The sequence below is a fragment of the Nansenia antarctica genome, assembly GCF_963989245.1.
Source record: "Nansenia antarctica genome assembly, chromosome: 3".
Classification (NCBI taxonomy): Eukaryota; Metazoa; Chordata; class Actinopteri; order Argentiniformes; family Microstomatidae; genus Nansenia; species Nansenia antarctica.
In genome coordinates this window covers 19,171,809-19,189,308 of record NC_137688.1, presented here as the reverse complement: position 1 = coordinate 19,189,308, position 17,500 = coordinate 19,171,809, and the positions used below count along the sequence as shown (strand labels likewise).

At 47.0% G+C, this 17,500-nt stretch overlaps 2 protein-coding genes across 3 annotated transcripts in view; one reads left to right on the top strand and one right to left on the bottom strand.

Moving 5' to 3' along the window:
* LOC308152496 (serine/threonine-protein phosphatase 2A 55 kDa regulatory subunit B gamma isoform) overlaps nt 1-1,169 on the top strand; it is a gene marked incomplete at both ends in the record, with an annotated part of 17,550 nt that extends 16,381 nt beyond the window's left edge. For both annotated transcript variants that reach the window (XM_080525491.1, XM_080525490.1), the window contains 2 exons: nt 218-309; nt 878-1,169. In XM_080525491.1, coding sequence (XP_080381617.1) covers nt 218-309; nt 878-1,169 — 384 coding nt within the window. The remainder of the gene's footprint in view (nt 1-217; nt 310-877) is intronic.
* A 7,803-nt stretch (nt 1,170-8,972) lies between these two features.
* wfs1b (Wolfram syndrome 1b (wolframin)) lies at nt 8,973-16,801 on the bottom strand (the record flags this gene model as incomplete). Its single annotated transcript, XM_080527031.1, has 8 exons — nt 8,973-10,670; nt 10,927-11,163; nt 11,357-11,517; nt 11,778-11,858; nt 12,120-12,293; nt 13,186-13,330; nt 13,446-13,522; nt 16,453-16,801. The coding sequence occupies 8 exons, from the start codon at nt 16,799-16,801 to the stop codon at nt 8,973-8,975; spliced, it is 2,922 nt and encodes a 973-aa protein (XP_080383157.1).
* Nucleotides 16,802-17,500: the final 699 nt, after the last annotated feature.

Sequence of the window (17,500 nt, the reverse complement as noted above, 5' to 3'; positions counted from 1 at the left end):
CAATCTCTGCCTTAACTCTAGTATCAGCGTTGCCCTGTCTGAGTTAATCAGATCTCCTCCTTCCGGAACTCTGTGTTAATTAGGTGTGTGTGTGTGTGTGTGTGTGTGTGTGTGTGTGTGTGTGAAACTCTGTGTTAATTAGATGTGTGTGTGTGTGTGTGTGTGTGAGAGAGAGAAACTGTGTTAATTAGGTGTGTGTGTGTGTGTGTCCCTACAGGTGCATGATTACCTCCGCAGCAAGCTCTGCTCTCTCTATGAGAACGACTGCATCTTCGACAAGTTTGAATGTGCCTGGAACGGCTCAGACAGGTACTGCGCGTGTGTGTGTTTGTGCGTGTGTGTGTGTGTGTGTGTGTGTGTGTGTCTCTTACTTCACAAAAGTTCTGGCAGGCTACACTGTAAAAAGTAAATCTAATAATATCTTAAATCAAGGCAATATCTTAATCTTTGCAAGTGATTTTCCTATTCTGTTGTCAGATAAAACATTTTAAAGTAATATTCCCCCATTTTATTTCTTGTTTTTGAGAGCTGACTTTTTGCAGTGTAATGTAAAGGAGTCTGCGTTGCTGACTAACCTCTTCTCTCTCCTTCCCTCTTCTCATTCCTCCCGCCCTCTTCTCTTCTGTCATCCCCTCTTCTCCCCCCCTTCTCTCTCCTCCCTCCCTCTTCTCTCTCCTCCCCCCCTTCTCTCTCCTCCCTCCCTCTTCTCTCTCCACCCCCCTTCTCTCTCCCCCCCTCTTCTGTCTCCTCCCCCTCTTCTCTTCTCTCCTCCCCCCCCTCTCCTCCCCCTCTCTCTCTTCTCCCTCTCCCCCCCCTCCTCCTCTCTCCCCCCCCCTCCTCCTCTCCCCCCCCCCTCCCCCTCCCCCTCTCTTCTCAGTGTGATCATGACGGGAGCCTACAACAACTTCTTCCGGATGTTCGACAGGAACACCAAGCGTGACGTGACCCTGGAGGCGTCGAGGGAGAGCAGCAAGCCCCGGGCCGTGCTCAAACCCCGCCGCGTCAGCGCCGGCGGCAAACGGCGGAAGGACGACATCAGCGTGGACAGCCTGGACTTCACCAAGAAGATCCTGCACACGGCGTGGCACCCCACGGAGAACATCATCGCCATCGCCGCCACCAACAACCTCTACATCTTCCAGGACAAACTCAACTCAGAGTTGCACTAACGGCTGGAGGAGAGTGGAGAGTACACACACACTAACGCATACGCGGGCATACACACGTATACATAAGCACGTATGTGGCGTACACACACATACATACGCACGCACGCGGGTATACACACACATACGCACATATGCGGTGGGCATAATACGCACATATGCGGGCATACAAATACACAGGCATACACACACGCGCGCGGGTGGGCATACGCACATATGCGGGCATACAAGCAGGCATACACACACACATACGCACGCGGGCATACACACACATACGCACGCACACACATACACACACACTTACACACTCCAGACGACAGGGGGCAGTGTTGTAGAGACACACACTCCCTGCACCCTCTACGCCCCCACTCCCCTCCCCTCCCCACCCCACAAAGCTGGACGGACCCTGCTGCTAGGGCCAGAAGAGGAGCTGTCTCATCTGGATTATGGAATTGTAGGTCATGGATTACATCAATATGGACCTCTGGATTGTGGCTGGATTGTGTCTGTGTGCTATTGGTCGGTTTTCCATTCTGAGGATTTGACCTCTGACTGTAAAAAAAACATTTACATGCGTCTGTTTTTTTATTCTTGTTCATGTGTTTCTCCCCCTCCACCTCTCTCTTCCTCTTCTCTCTCTCTCTCTCTCTCTCTCTCTCTCTCTCTCTCTCTCTCTCTCTCTCTCTCTCTCTCTCTCTCTCTCTCTCTCCGTGTATGTACATGTCTGTGGTCACTTCAAACTCATGTTCCTATCCTCCATATTGATGAACAGGTTCTTGACGTCGGTGTGAGAGCTCTTTGTGGTTGCTGGAGGCTCTAGCTGAGCGTTGTTGAGCTAAATGTTCGCTGGATGTTCAAGTCTTACAGTTTTTGTGTGTTCAATTCACCACCCATCCATCCATCCCCTATTTTTTGTAAATTCTCGTCAATGATGATGATGGTGATGGTGATGTTCATGATGATGGTAACGGTGAAGACAATAACAGTTAATGGTGTTAATGTGGCGTCCCCAGACGAAGCCCAGCTTCATGAGTGAGTTGTTGCTTCTGACTTTCTGTTGATTGTGGATACTTGCTGGGGATCTCGGCTATGTCATGTGCTACTTTGCAATGAAACACACTGAATCAAGCAAAAAATAAAAAAGAAGAAGAAAAAAAAAGAGTCCTACAATCAAGCAAAAAGATGCTGCATGAAAAAACTAAAATTGATGTGTTTTTAAATGACTGGCTGCCTTTCTGACCATAAACCAAGCTGTACAATGGCTTCAGGAGCTCTGCCTGGACACAGCACTAGTTACCATAGACAAGCCGAGCTCTCCTTTCTTTGTGTTTCCAGGGACACAAAATAAGCATGTTTACCATTGTTCGGTTTTACGGTGTACATTTAAATGAAACCGAAATCGGTTTTCAAATGAGAAACTGAACCGGAGGAATGTTGGGGAATGTTTTATCAATGTTGTAATCTAAACCTTTAAAGGGCCTGAATGGTGTCTGTATATATCACTCTTTTTGACATTTCTAGTTTTGTTGTCTGAAACGACACTGATCAGTAATCAATGGAGAACGAGTTATGATGATGGTGCCCGTGGCAACGGGAGAGAGAGATATTACACTTATCTCTTGAGCCTTTCACAAGATTATTTTGCCAGTATACAGATAATTTGTTTAGAACACAGTTATTCATTTATTTATTAATTTACATTTTGGAACATCTGTCAGTTGTTTGATTTCATGTCCTGCCCTGGAATTTAATAACTTCTTTTGTGTTTATGTATTTTTGATGACAAAATGTCAAATGAACAATTATAAATATGTTAATATGGGTTTTTTTCTGAATAAAGATTTCAACGAAATTGCATCATATTGTATGGCTGTTGTGTCTCTTTATTGCTTACTGTAAGGTATACATGCTGATTGATAAGGCCAGTATTTTCACTTTCTGTAAATCAATATGTTATTATGATTAATGTGTAGGAGGTATTGGGTGGAACTGGAGAAGACTGATGAGGACAGTGTGATGGAGGAGATGTGGTCAGGATGTCATTTTCATATATTCACATCGTTACGTGACTCTACAGCAGACCTGGGCATTGTACGGCCCCCGGGCCACATGCAGCCCTATGCCTGTCCCTGGCCGGCCCTGTGTGAGGTCAATAAATAAATAATGTAAATAAGTGTAGGCAATGCGTCTTTTAATGTAATTTCAATGCATCATAGAACTTTTATTTACAACAAGCATAACAAAAAAAAATCGCTATTATGGCGATGTGCTGCTGCTGCTATCGTGTTTTGACTCTGCTGGGAGTTCGTTAAAAATGCCTTTAAAAAAGCCAGAATAAAAGTCCTTAAAAAAAGTTTCAGAATAAAAGTCCTTAAAAAAGTTTCAGAATAAAAGTCCTTAAAAAAAGTTTAAAAATAAAAGTCCTAAAAAGTTTCATAATAAAAGTCCCAAAAGAAAAGTTTCAAAATAAGTCCTAAAAAAAAAGTTTTTTTTAAGTTTTATTCCGAAAACTTTTTTCCCCAGACTTTTATTTCAAAACTTTTTTTAGGACTTTTATTTTCAAACTTATTTTTCCTGACTTTTATTCAGAAACTTGTTTTTCCCCTGACTTTTATTTTGAAACTTTTTTAAAGGACCTTTATTTAGAAACTTTTTTAAGGACTTTTATTCAAAACCTTTTTTTTATGACTTATTTTGAAACTTTTTTGGGGGAAAAATCTGAAGTACATTTCTGTTGTATTAGCTAAGAAGAAGAAAAACTGCAGGTTCCAGAATGTCTTGTAGAAAGACGTCATAAATAAGTTGACAGTTTGTTGTTTTTGAGAAATGTGATTGTACATTGAATTGAAAGTGAATATCTAATAGCTAGTTTTATTGAAAAAGAAAGTGATCACAAGTGTATGTCAGCAGATTTGTATATAAAGAACCTTTCGCTTGATATCACCAGTCCTAGCCATCATTTCAGAAGGTAGAAATACTACACTGTGACTCGTAATGTTGTATGTTACGACATCACTGTAAATGAGGGTGACCTCAGTGCCTATCGAGTTTTTAAATAAAGGTTTGAAATGAAGTATGTATGTAATGTTAATAAATAATAGGCACAAACTGATGTTGCAAAAGGTCAAAACTATAGCTGCATTTACTTCCCTGTGTTTAAATGAGCACGGTGAGCTGCCTAAACGACTACCGCCCGGTGGCACTCACACCAATCATCATGAAGTGCTTCGAGAAACTAGTCCGGGCCCACATACTCACACGCCTCCCGCCCAACCTGGATCCATACCAGTTCGCCTACAGAGCCCACAGGTCCACAGAGGACGCCATAGCGACGACTCTCCACGCCACTCTATCCCACCTGGAGAGGGGAAACAGCTACGCGAGACTGCTCTTCGTGGACTTCAGCTCCGCCTTCAACACCATCCTTCCAGACAGGCTAGTGACCAAACTACTAGACCTGGGTCTATCACACTCTATATGTGCGTGGATCAAGGACTTCCTGACCGACCGCCCCCAGAGGGTGCGGGTGGGCCCCCACACCTCCACAGCCCTCAGCCTCAGCACTGGGTCCCCCCAGGGCTGCGTGCTAAGCCCCATCCTCTACAACCTCTACACCCACGACTTCACCCCCGTCCACCCCAGCAACTACATCGTAAAGTTTGCAGACGACACCACCGTGGTGGGATGTATCTCGGGGGGGGACGAGGCGGCGTACAGGGATGAGGTAGAGCAACTGAGCAAGCTGTGCAAGGTTAACAACCTGCTGCTAAACAAGTCAAAGACCCAGGAATTCATCGTAGACTTCAGGAGGAAAAAGTCCGAGATCCAGCCCCTGCTCATCGACGGAGAGAGCGTGGAGAGAGTCTCAACCCTCCGATTCCTGGGACATCACATGCGGGATGACCTGGCCTGGAAGGACAACACAAAAGGCACCATCAAGAGGGCACAACAGCGGCTATACACCCTGAGATGCCTCAGGAAAGAACACAACAAGCAGGAGATACTGGTGGCCTTCTACCACGGCGCAGTGGAGAGCATCCTCACCTACGGCATCTGCAACTGGTTCCACAGCTGCACAACAGCGGAGAGAAACGCGCTACAGAGAGTCGTGAGAACAGCACAGAAGATCACCGGCGCCCCCCTCCCCTCTCTGGAGGAGCTGTACAACACACGCTGTCTCAGGAGGGCCTCCAAGATCTCCAGGGACCCGACCCACCCTGGGCACGTACACTTTGTCAGGCTGCCCTCGAACAGGAGGTACAGGACCCCGGCCGCTAAGACAAACAGACTGAAGGACTGCTTCTACCACAGGGCCGTCAAGGCCCTGAACACAGAAAAGGCCTAAGTTCTGGGCCCAGGACAGTCCGGACGGATTGTATGGCAGCTAGTGCTGAGGCACAAACATGTACATTTTCAAGCCTGCAAACTGTGACACTTTAAAATAACGTGAAAAAATACTTTTGTGCAATATGACAACCCTAGTTGACTATCTGTGCAGTATAGTACAGTGGATTGTGTACATAGCCTTTATTGATGTAAACCAGCTCCTTACCTTCTTGTGATTTTATGCTTTTATGCTTTTTCTAAAAATAAAAAAAAATTCCCTTTCCTAACACCAGGGGAGCCACCCCTCCTAAATTTCGTTGTTTGGTACCTGTACTGTAGCAATGACAAATAAAGTCCATTCCATTCCAAATGAGTCTTGCTCTTCTATATTTCACCTACTCCACATAGCCTTATCGTAACATGTATTCTTACCAGTAGCAGCTAGTCAAAACCATATAATCTACTGCTTTTTATAAAGCGATAAAAGTAATATTGGGCAGAATTAAGTTCAGCCTACTGGTCCGGCCCTCCACAATAGTCCCGGTTTCTCATGTGGCCGATTGTGAACATTAATTGCCCACCCCAGCTCTACAGTGTATGGCACTGTAGACCATAGGTTATGGTGCCACCTAGTGTTGAAATACTATCATTACCCCTCAGAACAAATAGCTCAGCGATCAGCAGTTACTCATATCGGGCCTCACGGGCAAAAGCCAAGGTATTGGCGAGGTACCGAGTGGGGGGGTTGAGGGGGAAATTGTTTTCAAATCAGTTGTGCAATAGTCCATTTTGGTGAGTTGTTTCTATATAATTGACTTATATGACATTAAGGTAATGAATAAAGGAGATAACTACAGTATTTAGTAATCCACATCTTTGCTAGCAGGTGGACCTGATTCAATCTCCGTAGAAACAAAACAAAACGTTAGAGATGTATCTATACTCAACTCTAAAGTAACTGCTCTGTTAAAATCACTAGTATTGTAAGACCTCACCTGTGTCCCTGTACTTGTCTCTGCTGCCTTTATACCAAAAAAGGTCCTCATGTCCATTTTCCTTTTCCCCCCTGGCATAGGCCTATTTGTGTTACCAGCTCACCTAGTCAAAGTGAGACGATTGACGATATCAAAAACATGCTTGCACACACACATATAACTTTATCACACGCAAGTTAGTGTTACTGGCCCCAATAGTATATAATTGGTACAATTATTACAGAAATGATTGAGAATAGAGATATGGTTGACATAGGTAAGTTAGCTATTGTACCCTTTAGCGTTCGCTAGAGTTAGCTTCACAATCACGGGTGAGGTTAGGTTGGGTTTTTCACTAAAATAACATATTTAAGAAATGTTTGTATTGACACAACATGACATGGACTTGTTCATTAATATGTTACATTTGAACCAACAGTATTATGGCGTTTATACAGTTAGTTTAACCCAGAGGATTCTTTTTTTTAATGCGAGTGCCATACCTTGCCTTACCAAAATGAAGCCTATGGATGAGATCAATAATAAGTGGACGTTGTGAGAGAGAGAAGCTACAGGAAGCAGATCGTTTAATGACATGTTTATTGGTCATAGTGGAGGGTTACTCTGTTGGTAACACATCCTGTGACACAGACCTCATCAGAGAAGTTTACAGTCTGGAATTGTGGGATCAGAACCCTGCACAGCAGGGGAAGAAGAAGAAAAAGAGAAGGAGAAGACGGAGGTTGAGGGGTTAGGGGCAAGGCACACAAGTATAGGAAGCTCAAATTTAACCAAAACCGTTTAATTGATAACTTCAGCAGACCTATAACAACTACCAAAATGTCTTTAGTTCAGGTCACTGTGGACTGTCACACACGGGTAATACACTGGCTAACGTGTGTAGAAGCCATTACTGGTAGTAATGGTAGAAGATCTTCCTTCTTCTAGCACTGCGACTGCAAATGGCCCCAGGCCTGAGCATAGATCACTGTTTCCTGCTAAGACTGGTGGATAGATAATTCACTTACTTAGTCAAATGTAGGCCTATCTGTTGTAAGTCGCTTTGGATAAAGGTGTCTGCTAAATGCCAACAATGTAAAATGTAAATGGTAAGATGAGGTGATTTGAGTCATTGAGTAAAAGGGTGAATATTACAAATGTATCTGGTATCTTCAGCCATTCTTTCTTTTCTTAAGTGAACTCAACAACCACAACTCAGACACAGCCCCAGTATGTGACTGTGTGCTATCAGAAAGAGACAAGGCACTTATACAACTCTCACAACAAAATGTTCACACAAAAAACAAAACACACACACTAAGGTTGATATCAAAATGACACACAATAATGATTACAGCTCAACAGAAGCAGAATAGGAGATATTGCTCTTCATTCGTTTCAGCATCGTGATCTTATGAAATGGGACCCTAAAGAAATGTTACGGGAAGAAAACAATGAAACAGTTCCCAGATCTGTACAAAAGTCCTTATTTTGATTTACAAACGTATGTACCTTCACTGAATTAAGGCCGCAAACTTTGTTAAATGATACATATTGTATATTACAATTATTATACATATTATAATACATATTAAGAAAACTCTTAACACAAATACAATCTCAAACCAGTAGTTAAAAATTCTAAGTTCATACGTGACCAAAACATGATGTCAAAAAAGAGAGATAAAATCCCTCTACAGTATGTGAACATGTATGTACTGTGTATGGTTGATTTGCATGCAAAAATGTCTTTGTGATTTTAGACTAAACATCAGTCAGTCAAGTAGTGTGTTCCAAAAATGTTTTCTGTGAAAAATTGATGGATAAAACAAACTGGCTATGAATGAAGTTAGTGAGGTTAGTGTGTGTGTGTGTGTGTGTGTGTGTGTGTGTGTGTGTGTAGGTAGGTATGTGTGTGTGTGTGTATGTATGGATGTATGTATATGTGTTTGTGTGTATTTGTCTTAACGGCAGTAGTTGTGTAAGTGTACATGATTGACTGACTGTAGTGTATGATCATGTGCGTATGGAGAGGATGTCGTAGTGTTCTTTTCACGGTCTCCCACGTTTCATATGAAGTGGCTAATTCAGGCTGATTCTACATAGGACACATTTTGGCTCGGCAGCAGCTATAAAACCATCTCGCACACACATGCGCACACGCACACAAACAGCTGTGTGGTTTCCATCACTACAAGCAGCTAAACACGAGTACTTGGGGGACGCCATGTAGTAGCACCATGAATGTACTGCAGGTAGAGTTAGCGTCAATGCTTACACAGTCTAATCATCTAGGAGACACAGAGGCGTAGTAGGGTTACGTTCTCCCAATGTACACTTACACACCTCCCTGTGTTGCACACTCAGTCACTCACTTCACTTCTAGTGGTTAACATAATGCATTACTGAGTGACCTCACCTCTCCCAGTGTACTATGTATTATCCACTCTTCAAAGTGGACACTACACTCATCCACTCCTTAGAGTCTACACCCTCCTCCACCCTCTTATCCTCCCGTTCCCGTTCCCGTCCCCGTCCCCGTCTCTGTTGACTCCGTCTCCGCCTGCTCCAGCTTGGCGCTGAGGAAGGGGTCGAAGAAGAAGTCGAAGGCGAACTGCAGCGCCCCCTGGGCCGAGCGCCTCCAGTCGTGCTCGATCTTGTACTGGCGCCCGCTGGGCACGCGGTCGTCGGCGCAAGTCAGGCAGTGGACGGCCTTCAGCTCGAACACGGGCCACTTGGAGCCCAGGCGGCCCTCCAGCACCGTGCTGAACTCCACCAGGCTGGCGGCGCCCAGGTGCAGCAGCGTGGGCCCGAACTCGTGGCTGGCCCGCAGGACGATGTCCTTGGTGGCGTCCTCGTCCTCCACCACCGTGCCGTTGCGCGTCTTCCTCTCCAGGGGCATGCCCATGGTCACCTCGAACTTGTAGTGGTCGAAGCGCTTCACGTGACACTCGTGCTTGGCCAGCCTCTTCAGCTTGCAGAGGGGGTCCTGGGGAGGGGGCCGGTTGGCGGGGAGGGGCTGGGGGAGGTGGGGGCCACTGGTGGAGGGGTCCTCAGGGGAGGTCTGCTCGTCGTCGCAGAGAGGGTAGGCCTCGCCGTAGAGGCAGCGGATCCAGTTACCGAGGACCACGGGCAGCAGGTTGATCACGGACTGCGCGCCGTTCTCGATGCCGGTCACGCGGACGTACCGGAAGCGGCCGGTCCAGGTGACCCGGTGGCCCTCCAGGTGGGAGCAGAGGATCTGCGTGTGCGCCATGTTGGAGTCCTTCCACGCCCGCGGCCCGCACATGTTGCTGTACTCGGGCCAGGTGAGCGTGGAGTTGTACACCCTCATGCCCTCCGTGCGGTACACGTACATCCAGCAGAACAGCACCACGGCGCTCAGCCACACCAGGATGAGCTTCACCACGCTGCTGCGCGACAGGGACCTCGCCACCACCAGTGGGTTCAGGCTGAAGCGGGTCCACAGGCGTAGCACCACCGGGACGGCGCACACCGTCAGCGTGACCACCATCTTGGTGAGCTCCAGGGCCAGGAACCACTGGAGGAGTTGGACGAGCAAGATGGCCGCCATGCCCAGGGAGAGGACGGGCAGGGCGAAAAGGAAGAGGAAGTAGCCCACGCAGGTGCGGATGATGCCCAGCGCCGAGGAGGAGCTGAGCAGCACCAGGCAGAGCTCGCACCAGGTGAAGCACACCAGGTAGGGCACCAGGCACAGGTAGGTCCCCTTGAAGCCTCGCAGCTGGGCCATGCGGAGCAGGAGGTAGAACAGGTGAGCGTAGAGCAGGCAGGGGACGCTCACGTTCAGCGCCACCATCTCCCCCAGCGGCACCGTGAAGAAGGTGGCCCCCAGCGGCCGGAGAAACCAGAGACTCTCGGGGAGGAAGCGGGTGAGGGAGCAGGCCCCGGAAAGCACCTCTGTCACCAGGGCCCGGCGGGCGAAGAGCTGGGCGGAGGCCTGGAGGCTGAGGAAGGAGGTGACGGTGAAGAACAGCGCCACTGTGGCCAGCTCCGAGCAGGGGACCCACGCCTTGTCGGCCACGGGGAAGGAGAAGACCACGAAGACCACTGACAGCAGGAAGTAGAGGTAGGGCTCCAGGTGGGTCCAGCCGAAGTTGGTCTCTGCCTGCTCCAGGTCCAGGCCCGGCTCAAAGCTGGCCAGCAGGTCCGTTAGCGCCCGGAAGTTCTCCCACGCCTTAGAGTTCTGGAGGACAAAAACAAATAAAGGACATGATATCCACGGCGTCTCTTTTTCTTTAAACAGTAAATTTAAAAAAAGGGTTTTCAAACGAACACATGTTTTCAAACTCCAACAACATCATACAAAAAGATAAGACAGCAAGATACAGTACATCCATATACATATAACTAACAGCAATTGAATCTTAGAAAAAAACTAAAAACATGCTCTTTTTGATATTCCGGAAGATTCCACCAGGTACAGCAGCCTCTCTACCTACCTGGAACACGCGCAGCGTGCAGATCACCATGGAGAAGAAGGAGAGGTAGAAGACCAGCAGGGGGATGATGAAGATGAAGAAGTCGATGGTGAGGTTGCTGATGATGAAGAAGAAGATGAGGGCGTTGACGTGCTGGGTGGGGATGAGGGCGCTGAGCCACTGCATGCCCGCCCGCGACGCCCAGTCGATCAGGTGCTCCTTGATCTCCAGAAGGCCCTGCAGTGGGAACTTCAGCACCTAGGAGAGAACGTAAGGGAATGGAAGGGATGGGAGAGAGGGAGACAGAGAGAGGAGGGAGAGAGGGAGACAGAGAGAGGAGGTAAATCAATAGGACGAGATATTGAGAGAAATTGACAGAGAATATGGGAGGTAATGTGTGTGTGTGGTGGGGGTGAGATATATGAGATATTTTAGTTTCAGAGGTTCAGACCTTCAGGTGAAGGGGCAGGTCGTCTGGGTTCTTCACAGCTTCGTCATCGTCGTCGTCGTCGTCGTCACCGCCGGCCCCTGCCATGACGGAGGTGGGGGCGATGCCCCTGGCGTACTTCTTAGTGATCTCCACAAAGTCATCTAGACCCACATGGGAGCCGGCTGCAGAGAGACAGAGCGAGAGAGAGAGGTAATTCACTTAGTCATAATAACGTCCTTCAACGACATTATCTATCCTACCACACCTTGATTTCATTGCTTTCCATGTCTTTAAGTATCTCATGAAGCACTATTGAGCATAAATAACACAAAGGCACAAACATTCAAGAATCCATCACAGACAGACACACGCGCGCGCACACACACACACACACACACACACACACACACACACACATACACACACATACACATACACATACCATCACTGGTGACAAGGCTCTCTAGAACCCTCCTCTGTTTCTGGGCAGAGCTGGAGAGCGGGCCCGGGGAGGCAGGCTCACCTTTGGGTGAAATAACAGCAAAACACCAATATTTCAAAAACATCAAAACACACACTCTTTAAAAACGATTTTTTTGTGTCTGTGACTATGCATGTATGTGTGTGTGTGTGTGTGTGTATGCATGCATGCATGTATGTGTGTGTGTGTGTGTATGCATGCATGCATATATGTATGTGTGTGTGTGCGTGTGTTTATGCATGTATGTGTGTGTGTGTGTCTATGCATGTGTGTGTGTGTGTGTGTGTATGCCTGTGTGCGTACCGGGCTCTGTGTTGACCTGGCCCACGTTCTCCAGCATCTCGGCCACAGCCACCCTCTTCTTCTTCTCTGGGTTCAGCTTCCAGTACATGAGCAGCGCTGCCTTCCTCACGCCCCTCTCAAAGCGCGTCTCCATGCACAGCTTCTTCACCTCTTCAAAGTTCTCCGACGTGATGCCTGCCAACCACAACGTTAACCCTGTCCTCACCCACGAAGCGCTACAGAAACAACTTGTTCAACTAGCTCTGGGCCCAGCTGTTCAAAACCTTTAATCTGGATCAGAATGATCCCGATTTCTTTCTCTGATCCAGGATCAGATCGAGCTGGCTGATCTCCCCTATACGACTCAAAATCAGCCAGATAGATCTGATCTTGGATCAGAGAAAAGAATCAGGATCATTCTGATCCAGATTAAAAGTTTTGAAAAATTTGGCCCAGGTAATAACTGTAAGGTTACAGACATATTAGAATGTATTGTTTTTTTTTCACAATATTTTTATTATCATTTTTATATACCAACATCAAAGAAAAAACAACAAAAGACAAAGAAAGAGAAACATACAATAACAAAAATCACAAACATAGACACACACAACCTGCATCAATTTTGGATTGAATAAAAAACAAAACAAAAACAAAACTTTCCTCCACTTTGTATAAAGTATTCTATCCTACATGTTCTTCATGTATGGTTCCCACAGCTTGTCAAAGTCTTTTCGCTTGCCTTTAATAATGTAGGTTAATCTTTCCAGACCATTAGAATGTATTGTTGATTTGTTTTTATTGTTGTTAAGTGAGGAGCTAGATGACCAAAAGCATTTCCCTGTATCACTTCTGGCTGTGTAAAATGTACGGGACCAATAACATTTGATTTGATTTGATCTTTGATGACCCCATAAAAATGGCGATCCGACTGAACTGTACTGAATCCCATGGATTTTTAGAGCGACTATGTCTGACATAATAGGATCATTTTAATTCTGGTTGCATAAAATGTTGAAATCAGTGGTTTATGGTGTTTCGGTGTGTTTAGGTGTTTGGTACCGTCCGTGACCCCGCCCCCTGTTACCTTTCCGGGTTGCTAGGCAGTGCTGCAGCAGCTTGACAGCGTCCTTGCGGCCCTGCTTGGCGCCCTGGACCAGCCAGCTCACCGCCGTGCAGTTGTTCAGCTCCTCATCCTTTTCTTCTGCCAGGGCCAGGTAGTACCGAGCCACCTACACACACACACACACACATACGATTATCTTTCTTTGTTGGTCTGACAGTGTGGTGGTCTTTCTGGTGGTATCGTGGTAAGGTAACATGGAGTACATGTGTGTTGACACTCACCCGAGTCTGAGATTTGGCGTCTCCAGACTTGGCTCTCTCCTCTAGCTCCTCAACACACAGCACCTCCTCTGGCTCCTCTACACAAACACGCATGCATGCACACACACACACACACACACACACACACACACACACACACACACTGGTCAGGTACTCAATTGAAGTGCAATTTAATCGTACAAATCCAAGTCCAAATACATCTACAGCAGGGGAGGCTGGTGGAGGTAGAAATCGGACAGGCTCATTGTAATGCATGGTTTCATGTAGACACGTGTTTGATCCTATTCCCCATTCCGTTCCATGCATTACAATGAGCCCGTCCTCTGATTTCTACCTCCACCAGCCTCCCCTGACCTGCAGGTGTAGTAAACACAGTACAGCATGATCGTCCCAAGTTGAGGGTTTTGGGGGAAATGACTATGACCGGTGATCCCCAGGAACAGATGCACTGCATCCCACTGCATAAACACACTGCATAAACACACACACACACACACACACACACACACACACACACACACACACACACACACAAAGAAAAGCTGTGTATGATGCTATTCATGTGATCATCAGGATGTTCTGCAGATGCTACTCCTAGCCAACAACTGTTCCTGACCTCCCCCTCCCCCCGCCCCCATCCCTCCGCCCCCCCAGCCCTGAACAGAGGGACCACTTCAGCATTCAGCAAGGCACATGCCGCTGTTTGAGACATGACCCCCCCGAACACACACACACACACACACACACACACACACAGAGGGGGGAAGCAGAAGGGATGACTCAGCCTTTGTCTCTGTGGATCTCAGGTACGTTCTCTTTGTTAACGAGCATAAGCTGCAGCTGAGGGCGGAGCACCCGGACCTGCCCTTCCCAGAGATCTCTCACTCTCTCTCTCACACACACACACACACACACACACACACACACACACACACACACACACACACACACACTTTGTCCTGTAGCTATATACCCATCAATAGGCTACATAGATATAGATTAGGGCTGCAACTAACGATTATTTTGGTAGTCGACTAATCTGTCGATTATTTTTTTGATTAGTCGTGTGGCCACGGCAGTTTGAAAAATTAAGATAACCGTCGCATTATCTAAGTTTAATATAATTTCATGTTTCATGTTAATGTTACCTTTTTTTATAACAAGCTTGAAAAAAAAACTAAAAAGCTTTTTTTTAAATTTTATAAAAAATACGATTAGTCGACACTAAAATTCCACGTCGACGAGTTTTTATGATCGACGTCGTCGATTATGTCGACTAATCGTTGCAGCCCTAATATAGATAACTGACTATTATCCCTGGTTGTTCAGTGTTAGACAGGAGAAGCCCCCCCCCCTATCTGCTGGAACCATCACACTGGGCTCAGTTCACCTGAATAACCAGGATCCAGGATCAGATCAAGCTGGCTGATTTCCCGTACACAACTCAAAATCAGCCAGATAGATCTGATCCTGGATAGCAAAAAAGAATCAGAATCATTCTGGATAGCAAAAAAGAATCAGAGCGCAGGTCTCACCCCTGCTTGTTCAAGAGACAAACAGGCCATACATACAGTGACCATGGCAACCCTTTCCACCCAGATCCACTAAAATGGCCGACACACTGGTGGATCCATATGAACATGAAGAGAGGGGCCAGGGACATACAGACACACAGACACACACAGCTGCTGGGTGATAGGAGTGGTAAGTTCTGATGTTGACTCATCATGCACAGAATGAGAGACTTCCGGAACCATCTCCCCTGAATACCCAGGGGGTATTCATCTCATGAACAAGCCATAGTGTATTACAGTAGTGCACCACTATGGTCTGTGTGTGACTAGTATTGTCGTGGTTAGGGGGTTAAATGTCCTTGTAGTACAGGAGTGAATGTTGGGCTGGAGCAAAAGCTGTGTACACTGAAGTTGCCTAGGTAGTCAGAATTCCAGAACACTCAACATAATTTTTTCTATTTCATTTAATGCTTTACTGATATGTCTTTTTTCTATGACTGAAATAAACTACTACAACTACAACTACTACTACTACTTTGAGTGCCAAGTGTTTTATGTGGAATTTACCTAGCAACAACACTTTGATTGGTTACAACATGAAGCATCATAACTTAAAAGCATTTTTTGGGTGAGTAAGTCACCCTTGGCACTCTAGAATGTTGACAAGTTGGTCGACTTAATTCACTACATGAGTGAAAGGCGGTAGAGGAAGTGGTAAATCTGTGTCTCTGACAGGGAGGTTGAAGAGAGTAAGGGGCTGGTGTCCAGTTCTTCTCATACATGCCAGGGAGGCCATGCCCTAGAATAACAGTTTGTTCAGCACACTCAACCCACTGGGCTGACACAGCACAGACGGCTTTATCAGAAGATGTGCCAAGGTTTATCGGAAGAAACTCTAAAATTAAAATGTGTCTGTGTGTTTAGAATTTGAGAGTGATATCATAGTTTCCTGTCCTGTCACATGGCTTCTGGTCTACCGTGCTGACATCAAATCAGGTTCCATATATGTGTGTGTCTGAGAATCAGTATCAGCTACGCAGCTAGTCTAAAAACGCCATAGTAAGCATTGAGAGAAGGTTACTTTCCATAAAGGCTGTCGCCAGTAGAAACAGGTTGTCTTGGTGACAGAGAGGGATGAGGGTTAGGGTGAGTCTGACTGACTGACTGCTTTACATGCTCCGGTCAACGTCTGGTGTTGTCATGGAGATACTGTGATTTACATGCCACTGAGGGAGTGAAGGCGGTTCTGATTGGTGGGTGCGGGTATTAGGGGCGGAGCCCGGAGAGGAGTAGACAGGAAAAGAAACATTCAGTGAGTCTGAGAGGGAGTAGAGAGAAATATAAGTTGGCCCTGTTCACTGATACAGAATGAGAGTTTTTTTTTGCTGTGTGTGCATATCATGGTCTTTGTGTATTTGAGTGTCAGAGTGCATCTCTGAAAGTGTGTATGTGTGTGTGTGTGTGTGTGTGTGTGTGTGTGTGGCAGTACTCACCTGGCTCAGGTGGGGGTGCCGGCCGTGGGGGGGCAGGAGGGGGCCTGGGTGGGGCATCTCCAGCGGCGGCCGCATTGAGCTGCGATCGTCCTGTCTGGGAGACGGGTCTGGGGGGCTGGCGCAGGGGAGAGGTTGGGGGGGTGGAGAGGGACGGCGAGGGGGGAGAGAGAGGGGGAGAAAGACGAGAAGAGGAGGAAGGGGAGACTAGAGGGGAATGGGTGGACTTAGGCAGAGCCCTGGTAGGGGTGGTGGGGGTAGATCTGAGGGTAGGTGGGGAAGGGGAGGTGGGTGGCTGGGATAAGGGGGACGGCTTTGGGGTGGATGGGGTGCCAGGGGGGGTCGGTTCCATGTCTAAAAGACAGAATAATCACAATAAAACACATTAATAATACTCCTTCTGCTTTGAACACAGTTGGACTGAGACTGAGGTACTAGACTAGACTGAAAACCCCCAGAAACCCCCCAGTAATCAATCTGTGAAGGACAGTGGCGCGAGTGTCAGAGGGGACGCCAGCTGTGTGTGTGGAAGCGCGGGGTACATGGACAGGCACAGCTGCACCATGTGACTGACAGGGCAGACAGGCAGAACTGAGCCTGCATTGTCAACGTGAGGACACCTGGTGTGAGCCGGGACACCTAGTCGGGTGACAGCTGGAGGAGTCACTGTCCAAACCGCGTCTACAAACCGTCAACCACTTCCACTAGTGACCTACAGAGCCTAGTAGTGGCCCCTCTAAATAGTGCCGACCTCTACCACAGCTCTCTCTCTAATGCCCAAAACTCACATCATTCCATGTCCACGTCAAATGTGGTGCCTTTCAAATGATATAATGAATGAATGAATGAATTAACCTTCAACAGTATTCATCCAATACTGGAAAGGGTGACAACTTTGACCGGCATGGCAAGAACATGACGTGCGCTGCTGCAATGCAGGGAATCCCCCTGACACCCCTGCCAGTCAGTGTCAGATCAGATGACTTTGATTTATAACCGATAGAAATCGCAAATGACAACACAAGGAGTCCCAGACAGAGGAACACTTGTG